This window comes from Rousettus aegyptiacus, unplaced genomic scaffold, assembly GCF_014176215.1.
Source record: "Rousettus aegyptiacus isolate mRouAeg1 unplaced genomic scaffold, mRouAeg1.p scaffold_m13_p_6, whole genome shotgun sequence".
Taxonomy (NCBI): Eukaryota; Metazoa; Chordata; class Mammalia; order Chiroptera; family Pteropodidae; genus Rousettus; species Rousettus aegyptiacus.
The window spans coordinates 75,532,108-75,542,030 of record NW_023416309.1 but is presented as its reverse complement, the minus strand read 5'-3'; the positions used below and the strand labels follow the sequence as shown (position 1 = coordinate 75,542,030).

At 55.0% G+C, this 9,923-nt stretch overlaps 1 protein-coding gene across 1 annotated transcript in view; it reads left to right on the top strand.

Annotated features, from left to right (window-relative positions):
• Positions 1-1,373: 1,373 nt before the first annotated feature.
• PITPNM3 (PITPNM family member 3) overlaps positions 1,374-9,923 on the top strand; it is an 89,071-nt gene continuing 80,521 nt past the window's right edge. Inside the window, exon 1 of the mRNA XM_016138754.2 lies at positions 1,374-1,545. Coding sequence (XP_015994240.2) covers positions 1,524-1,545 — 22 coding nt within the window. The 5' untranslated portion in view covers positions 1,374-1,523. The remainder of the gene's footprint in view (positions 1,546-9,923) is intronic.

Here is a 9,923-nt window from a genome sequence, read left to right as displayed (position 1 = left end):
CAGCACCATCCAAAGATAGAACTCTCTTGCTTGAGTTACCGAACTCCCTGTCCTTGGATATAATCAGCCAGGAACTAAAGGGCCACTTAGTGGGAATTCCGTGAGTACAGTCAGAGTCCCAGAGGGAGTGCGGGACTAAATGCCCATTGAGGCACCTTTTTGCTCCATGTGTACCCAGTTTTCATACAAGGGGCTAATGTGACCTTGGAGTCAGACCATGGCTAGCCCAAGGGTAGAATTATCTGATGGACCTTTTCTCTGGAAGGTTGGGGTGGGACAGGGCAGGTGAGGTACCTGGCTGTAGATTGTAACTGGGCTTTAGCCCTTACCAAGGAAGCAGAGGGCATCTGCTCAGGGGAGGGCTTGGTAGCTGAAAAGTCACTTGAAGAATGGCTACTCTCTACCCTTTTCCAGCAGCAGGGAGCTAGGTAACTGGCTTGGGAGCTGCCAAAGGCTGGTCAGTTATCTGTTGGGCCCACAGCCCTGAGCTGGAGAGAGGACTGCTCTTCCTTGGGGTCTCCCACCTGGCTACCACCCAGGTACCACCAGGACAATTGGCCATCTCCTGTCCCCTTTTGGGGGTGGACTGTGGATCCCTGTATGCAGAAGCCACAACACAAATCTCCCCAGCCCCCGCCAGGCTTGTTCACCAGAACACTGGCATCCCAGGTTTGGAAGGCGGAGCAGGTACTTCTCACATCTAGGCTACTGGCCTCCCCAAACTCTGCTCCAGCCTGAAGTCCCAGATGGGATTTACATGTTTTACGTGTTCCTTTAGAATTAAGGGCACATTCACCTGTCCCTGGAGTGGGACAGGCTGATGAAGGGGTCCATCTTTTGTCTCTGATCCCTGGAGCAACCTCCTTGGCTTCGTGGGAGCCTCCCTGTGTCCCTTCTTCCTTCCTCTCTCTTTATCTCGGTAGGCTCGGGCAGTCTCCCAGTGCCAGGCTCTGGGTCTCTAGTCTCTGAATTTCTCTGTCTCTCCCCGCTGGTGTTTCAGCCCGGGCGTGTGTGTGTGTAGAGATGTCTCTCCAGCGCTGTGTCTCGGTGTCTCTGTTCTCCTGACTTCCAGCCCGAGTCCCCATCTCTGTCTGGACTGCAGTGTCTCGTGTCTCTCGCACGGTCTCTGCTCTTCGTCTCTGAACCCAGCCGGGTCTCGGTCTCTGTCGCCCCCCGCGCGCTGCGGTGGCCGCGCGGGCCTGAGTGGAGCGGGCTGGAGCGGCGGCCGCGGCCCGGGCGGGGTACGGGCTCGCGGGGGCGGGTGGGGCGCCTTCCTCCGTCAGTCCCACCCCGGCGGCGGGGGGGCCGGCGCGGCTGCCGCTCGGCTGCCGCTCGGCGCCTTTAAGGGAGCGGGAGGGAGCGGCGAGGCGGCGGCGGCTGCGGTGGCGGCAGCCGAGCGCGCGGGGCGGGGGCGCGGGGCGCGGCGCTCGGAGTCCGCTCGGGCCGGAGGTGGCTCGGCGCCGGGGCCCGGCCAGAGAACCGCGAGGAGCGGGGCAGCACAGCGGGAGCCCGCCGCCCGGGACATGGCCAAGGCGGGCCGTGCAGGTGAGGGCGAGTGTGCGCCGGGAGGGCAGGGTCCGCGGACCGGGGGAGGGACCCGCCTGGCTCGAGGAGGGGCGGGCGGCCCAGGTGAGCCCCGCACGCAGGTGGGCGGAGGTTCAGGGAGGGTTGCACGCGGCAGCGGCGAGGCCGGACCCCCGGAGCGTGCAGAGGGGGCTCCGCGCGCCCCGCGTCCTTCCTGCGCCCCAGGTCACCTCGTGGGACACCCTGTCCCCCTCGCCATGGCCCCACTGGGAGGGACCAGGGCTGCAGCGCCCCTGTTTAGTCCAGCTGTGGGAGCTTACCACCCTCCGGAGGCCTGACCCGGTATGGGGACGGAAGGGCTGTCCCGTGGCTGCCACTTCATCCCACGCCCCCCAACGCAAATCAGGACGCGCCCCCTTGTCCTGCCGCTAGCTCTATCCAGGACGCGACACCACTCCCCTTTCCCCTATACCCCCGCCCCCAGCTCATCCAGGAGACCCAGATTTCTTCTTGGGAAGGAGGGGTGCTGGTGATGCACCCGCTAGTGACCGTCCCGCCCCCTCCCCCCACCCCGACTCCGGGAGGTAGAACCTCAGGTGCGGAGCTCTAAAGGTAGGGCCTCATCTGGGGTCCCATGGGTGCTGACCTCCCCCACACTCAAGAGGTGTATGTAGTCCTAGGTGAGAGAGTGGGCATTAGTCATTCGTTCATTCATTCAGCCAGACATTCATTCACCAACATCTGCTCTGTGCCAGGCCCTGAGCTAGCCACGGGAGGATCAGGATAGAGACCAGACTCTGTCCCTGTTTGCACACTCTGGGCTGGTTGGTGCCTTGGGAGGCCTGGGTTGAGAAAAGCCCACAGGGCTGGCCATACAGTGGGGCAAGCAAGCCCTGTGTTATCAGGCTGGCTTGTGAGACTGGCATGTGTAAATGTACCATGAACTCATACCCAACCTGTGACACTGGCAAGTGCCATGCCATCCCCTGGGACTAAGCTTTGGCCTGGGATGAACTCCACCACTCTACCCATAAGTGATGGCAGTGATGGAATGAGTGTGAATTCACCTGTCCACATACTTGGCACTGGTCTCCGTGTAAATCCACTGCTACCCCACAAATGCTGTCCTGGACCCTGGACTGGGTTCAGATCCCCTCTCTACATGCACTGGGTATGTGATTTAGGTGCCTGAGAATATATTCCCGTTCTGTCCTGGAAGAGTCCTATTGGGGTAGGGCTGATTGTGTGAGACATGGCAAGTACGAAACACATCTAAACACCCCCTTTCTCACTTTCCTCCCTTCTCCCCTCCTGGGGGAGGCATAGTGAGATGACACCATTGAGGCTGGAAAGGGCTATCTCCCTCTTTTCTCCACTGATCTGGGTCCTTATCACCCCCACCCCTCCCAAAGGGCACAAGACAGGGTGTGTGTCTGCCTACCGCCCTGCACTGTGTGTACATGTGTGTGCGTGCACATGCACACCTTGCGCACAGATCGCCTGCCAGATCACTGCCATCACAATAGCAGTTAACACTTATTACTTGTACAATGCACCAGGTAATGTGCACAGGGTTCCTGGGAGGCAGGAAATGCTACTCTCCCCCTTTTAAAAACATCTGGAGAAACAACTTCCTCAAGGTGGCCTAGAGGGTCTGGGCAAACCCTGGTCACTGAGCTAACTCTGTTGAAATCTCAGGACTCTAAGTGATGGGTTTTTCTCCATTATTGCCCTGATAGGTCACCCTAGTCACGGAATGGGGGTACTGTCCCTCTACCTTGGCCTATGGCTCCCATAGGCTGAGAGTCCGTGGGAGTTTGTTCTAGTGACAGGTGAAAAAAACTGCCCTGCTTTGAGCATCAGTACCTCGTGCTGTTCTAACAGTTTGTCTTTCCTGCTGCAATTTCACGCTTGGCCCTTTCCCTCAGGGCAGCACAGCCTCCCTCCTCTGTGTGGCTGGAACTGCCCAAGCTCTTCTCTCCCATACTCAGCTGCCACCCCAGGGAGCCTTTTGGGATTGACCTCAGCAAAATCGGATTAGTCCTCCTTTTCTCAGCTCTTCTAGGCGACTTTGCATTTTGTAAATGTCCCTCTTCTTTAGGCTCCTAAGCCTACTGAATTGAAAACAGAATGCAGTCATGTGTGTATGTGTATAGGAGTCACATCTCCCCCACTGGCAAAGTTGCTGTAGAATAGGTTGGGGAGCTTTAGGAGAGAGGGCATCCCCAGAGATAGGAGCACAAGTTCCTCTCTTTACAGTTAGAAAAACTGAGGCCCAAGGAGGGGATATAGCACAGAAAGGGGTAGTTATTCAGGACCTTTTACCTCACATGGATAGATTGATGGTCATAAATAATCAGGCCTTCACTCTAGGAGTGACATTAGAACCAAGGGAAGCCGAAGGCTAGAAGTAGAGGCCGTGGGAACCCGGCCAGTGAGTGAGGGGTCTGCTCCATTGCTTGTGAGGCATTCCCTCTAAAAAGTGTCCAAGAGGCCACTTACTGAGGGAAGAGATAGGGGTTTGGGTCCCAGGGCCACCATAGTGCATGGCTCCGGGGTCATTATATTGTAGTCTAGTGAATGACGTCCCTACACATGTGCAGTACATATCCTGAGTATTCAGCCATGGTTGTGTCAACTGTGTCAGACAGGAGCGAAGGGAGGCAGGGAAAAAACTTTCACATTTCCAAGAGAACCCAGGTACAAGAGAAATATAATCAGTTCCTAGGAAGGACTGGACAATTTGCAGAATATGTATCTCAAATGGGTTATTACCAGTTCCCAATCTCTGGGGAGATTTTGGTTGTACAGACCTGGATCGCAGTGGTGCCCCATGTTCAGTCTTGAGAGGAAAGGCTTGGGAGGAAGAGCCCTTGGTCTTGCCCTGAGGGGGCCCTTGTTTTGGTGGACAAAGGAGAGAGGCCTACCTTCGGGATGAAAGGCAGCCTGCAGGGAGGTGGGGGAGGATCCAGGAACTCCATTTAGGAAACAATAATTTGCTGTAAGAGCTACCCATGGGAGTCAGTGGTGGCTTGAAGTAGTGAAGGCTGGATTTCTCTAGGACTTGGGCCTCAAAGGCTGGTGGAATTTGGATAGGAAGGTGGAGAGGTGCAGGCTTCCAGGTGGAGGTAATAGTTTGAACAAAGACTAGGGAGTTGGAATGAGAAAGATGTCAGTGTGGAGGGACTGCTACCAAGTGGAAATGGAAATGGGTGGACAGGAGGTGTCCAACGGTGGAGAAGTATGTCTGGCTGGGGTGGCAGGTTCCTGGAGGGGTGTAGAAGGCTTAAAGGAACTCTGGAGAGCATCGAAGATAGGAATGACACAGTAAGATTTGGGTGTCTCGACAGGTCTCTCTGGCTGCTGCACGAGGGCTCCTGGGAGGGTGGAAAGAGGCTTTGCCAGAATGAGAAGAGTTTGTTCCAGTTCCTGCCAGCTGCGCTGCCCCTCCCTTCCTCTCTGCACTCCTTGGGCCCACCCTCTGCTCTCCAGCAGGCTGGAGAGGGTATCTGCCTGCCTAAGGGGCAGTGCAAGTGGGAGAGGCCTCATCCAAGAAAAAACAGAGTGAGCTGCCAGGAGGGTCTTGGAAACTCTCAGACTGGGCAGGACTGTCAGGAGAGGCTGGGCTGGGGCTACAGGGCTGGGCCTTTCAGGCTGGAGGAACCAGTTTATTTGCTCCCAGGTGTTGGCCTCTGCTCTGAGGGGAGGAGACAATGGCTGGAGTATATCAAACCTCATAATATGAGTCAGTAAAACACTGGTCCTACAGTGTCAGAGCTGGAGGACACTTCCAGATAGTCATGTCCCCCTCGTCAACAGGGGGACACTGAGGCATTGAGAGGGGTATGTGGAGATATGTGGCCACTACCACAGAAAAACGGTGGTGGCAGAGCTGGGCCTAGAACCTGCCTTTCCAGAGCCTCAGTTTGTACCTTGCTCGGTTGAGGCAGCAGGCTTCTCACCATCCCAAAGCCAGACCTCTGGGCCCCCTGCTCTGTGGCTCTCAGGGATGGGGACAGGTGTCTGGATCTCTCAGAGGAGGGAATGTTTGGAAGCTAGGGAAAGGAACCAGCGCTGGGATTCTCAGGACTCTGGTTGGTGCCAGGGGATTTGAGACAGGATCCTTGAGAAACTCCCAAGCCCAGGGTGCTGGGATTGCTTTGGAATGTATCTTGGGAAGGACATCACATTCTGCAAAGAGATTACAAATTCACCTTCTCAGGTGTCGGCGGCGGGGTGAAGGCTGGGGCAAAATCAGATGCCAGTGTCTCAATTCAAGACCTCCCTAAAACTGCCCCCCAGGAAGACTGGAGACATGCTTGCAATCGGGGAAGTGCTGGAGCTTGGGCAGGTGTCTTGTTCCTCAGCTGAGTTACCTATCTCAGCAGACCTGGCAGGCCCCAGCAGGCCCTAGCAGGCCCCAGTTTGAGACCCTTTGCTGCCTCTTAGCCATGACTGTGGTATGATTAGATGAGTCACAGACAATGCAGCTCAAGCAGAAGGCCCCACCTCAAGCATGTGACCCTGGGCCCGGAAACCCCTGTCCCAATTGGAGGCCTCTTGTTAGCTGGTGGGACACAGGGTGTAAGGACATGGCTAGACTCCTTCCTTGCTGGGGCCATATTTGTGTGAGATTGGACAGAAAGTGTGATGTTTTCACATATACCTCCATATGTTATCATAGTTCATGGCTGGAAGAGGCTTAGAGGTCTTCTAGTCCTGTATGTTCATTGTGCAAGGTGGGAGACTGAGGCCAGAAAGGCAAAGGGTCCTTTTCTGAGGTCTTGGTGTCTTTAAGGACACAGGGTGTGCAACTTTGAGGACTGAGGACTTCCCAGTAGAACCTAGCTGCCTCCCAGGAGTTCTCTGCAATTCCAGGCTTGAGAGAAGGAAGGGTGGGTCATGGGTTAGCCTGGGAGCAGTTAGGCTTGTTTTTTTTTGCTAGCAGTCCTTAGCACACTCTGCTGTCCCATGGTTTGACATCATCTTTTTGAGGTAGGGCTGAAGTTATTCCCATTTTATGGATGAAAAAACTGAGGCTCACAGAGGTTGTGTCTGGGTCTTAAATCACACATAAAGTTAGAGGCAGAACTGAAATTAGAACTTAGGTCTCTTCTACTCTGAGAGTCAGCAGTCCTAGGAGTCACATTGTGTAACAAAAGAAGAGACCCTACCCTGTAACTGTTTGACCTTTAATGGCCCATCTGGGTCTCAGTTTCCTGATCTGTTAAAGAAGGGGAAGGGAAGAGTTGGGGGGTCAAGATAAGCTTTAAAGTCCGTTCCAGCTCTAAAATTGCTCCTTTTTTGGCCTCCCTCCTGTTGGCTTTACAAGTGCCTTAAGGGGCCTCACCTCCCCTCATGTCATACCTCATAAGGACCCTCTCAGAGGGGTGGTGGGTATGGGGGCACAAATGCTGAGGATTGGGACACAGAAAGCTGTGCCTCCTAGGGGCCCCAGGCCCCAGCCCATCACCAGATCTGCAGCCGGGAGCCACTGCGGAAGGGGGTGGTCAGAGCCCCCAAGGAAATGGTTGGGGGTAGGAGGGGGGAGGAGAGAATGTATAGCAAATGAGTTTGGAAATCAAATGAGATCTGAGCTCCCCACCCACTCCCTCAAATCTCTACACTCTCGCTTTTAAAATTCTTGTTGTCTAAGGAGAAAGAAAATGCTAAATTGCACCCCCTTTCACAAAGGAATGGGAGCCTTAGTGAGTCACTCCGGAGGTAAATGCCACCTCCAGGGCCCCACGTCTGCCTGCGGAGGCCTGCACAGCTGTGTGGCCACCAGCCCCCAAGGGGGTCGTGTGTAGAGAGGGTGGATGGGTGGGGGAGCCTCCTGCCTGTCAACAGCTCTGGGGTGGGAGCTGGGTTCCTGTAGTAGGGCTACACCCTGCTTCCTCCAGGCTCTCCTCAGGGCTGAATTTGTGAGGTTCACTTGTGCATGAGGACATGGCTCAGGCTGAGGCCCAGGCTCAGAGCTTCTGTAGCCATGTCAGAGCTTGGGTCAAGATGCAGGATGGCATGTAGGGGCTTGAGCTGTGGCCTGACTATGGGGTGAATTCCAGACCCCGAGGGGAAGGTTCTGTGGCTGTATGGAGTGGGGCCAGCATGTGCAGCCGGAGCTGGCGGGGGCAGGTGCCTTCGCATCTGGAAACCAGAGTTCTTTGGTGTCAAGCTGTTCTCTAGGCATGATAGTGAGGTTCTTCTCTTGCTGACGTCCTGCCAGAGGAAGGTGCCTGGGGGTGTCCAGGGCCTCATCTTTCTTTGCCAGGGTCAGTCTGTTTATTTGCAGACCTGGAGCAGGGGAGGCCAGTGAGGAGGTGTTCCCCTTCCCAGATGCCCTGTTATTCTGAAGGGAGGGGAAGTAGCCGTCTGTTAGCTGGGGATGCCAAACAAGGGTTGAAAGCAAAAATAGAAACACGTCCGGCTCTGTCTGGGAGGGGCACTGAGTTCTGGTGGATCGAGAGGCCTCTTCTGAGCTGTCTGCCGCTGATGCCGTGTTTGCTTGGCTCTCTCTCAGTGTTTGCTGAGCACATCGTGCCTGCACTCCTGACCTCCTTGGGGAGAGACCTAGGTGTGCAGGATTCGAACTGTGAGCTCACAGGGGTGGCAGCTGTTCTAGGAGTCTGTCTTTGGGAGGTTTAGAGCATCATCACTTATACACCTCTGACATTTTCTGGACTGCTCCAGAATGGTGCAGATCACTGCCCTCTTGATCAAAACTCCCTTTGACCTCCCATAGCCCCGTGGCCTCCTTTTCATTTCTTCACCCCCACTTCCCGCCTCCTGCCTCCCTGAGGCTGGTCCCAGCTGAGCAACCCTGGAATCATCCCTAGTGGTAAAAAAAGCTATTTTCAGCTTTCCCATTACTGCCCAGTGAACGGTGGGGGTGGGGGGTGTTTATTCCTTGCTGCCTGTTTGTTTCCTTCTCGTGGTACAGTGTAATCTGGAGCAGCTATGAGAATATTAGGCAGCCCTGCCTCCGAGGTCCTGGCTGACAAATCCAGGTGCTGGGGTTTAGCACCAAATGGAAAGCCTGGGGACAGAGGCAGCCTGTGGCCCCATCCTTGCTCAATAGCAATCTGGAGGGGCCAATGGTACGAATCGCCCACCTAGGTTCTTGCTGGGGGTGGGGCTGCTTCCTTGCTACTGCTTGCATAAGGCTGATGGTAGCATTTGGTATCCTTCCCAAAAAGCTGGCTGTCTCATTGAGGTGGGGGTCTGCAAAAGAGCCTTCAGCATTGACCCCAACCTGGCCTCCCAATTCCCTGGTTGGGTGCCTGGGTTCCTAACCTCCTTTCCTGGCTCCCCACAGGGCATCCTGGGATGATTGGAAGGAATGTCTTCCTGCAGCTGCTGAGGGGGCCCTCTTTTGGGGCTCCCCCTTGCTACCCTCCTGAGGAGCCTGCACGTGGCAGAGCCATCAGTAGCAGATGCTATGGGAGCTCCCTTTAGAGGCAGGAGAAAGTTTCTTCCTTACAGAGCAAGAGTCTGAAGGGACAGAGGGGGGACATCTGGGGCTTGGGAGAATTGTTCCAAATAACTCGGAATTGTTGGGAGCCAAATTGGCAGAGCAAATGGAAGTACAATAGATAGCCAAAGCTATTAATCACTAATTAGCTCCTAAATAAGGTAATTAATGGGTATTTAAACGGCATATTTATGAGATACCAGCAGGTCTTCAAAAAGAACATCTTTTCCAAAGCAATTGATTCGGCCAACTGTGTCCTGCTGGGAGACAGGGACTCTAACCCCACCCAGCCCACCTTGGGGACAGGGAACCTGACAGTGGGCAGGTCAGATTCCTCCTGGGAACTTAGCTTTTCTCATCTGTAAACAGGGATCATGGCTCTTCTTTATTGACCTCACTGGGCTGTTGTGAAGACAAAAGGAAGTGAAGGCCATGCAAATGCCTGGCAGTGGTGGGAAGTGCTGTACAGAAGTTAGTGTTAGCTGTGAAAATATCCTTGAAATTATTTGATACAGACCCTTGATTGTGCCAGTACCATTCATGGCCAGGATTAGGCTGAAGTCAGTGGCTAGAGTCATTGCCGAGTTGGTGGCTGGGTCTGTGACTGGCTGGGTTGAGGCTTAGTTCGTGACTTGGTCTGTGGTCAGCTTCATAGCTTAGTTTGAGATTGGGGTTGTGGCCTGGTCTGTGGCTCGGTCTCAGCTTGTTCTGTGATCAGGGTTGTGACTTGATCCGTGGCCAGCTCAAGGTTGGGGCTGTCCCTAATTTCAGAATAATTCTGCAGACTTGAGTCTTAGCCTCAGCCCTTGAGTCCATCCCTGGGCTGATGGAGCTACCTGTTTGCCCCAGATGCTGGATTCCTCCTGGGTCCTTCAGAATCTCGGCTCCAGGTGCTGGGAACCCCAGCAGACAAGCCCTTCTGGGGCTC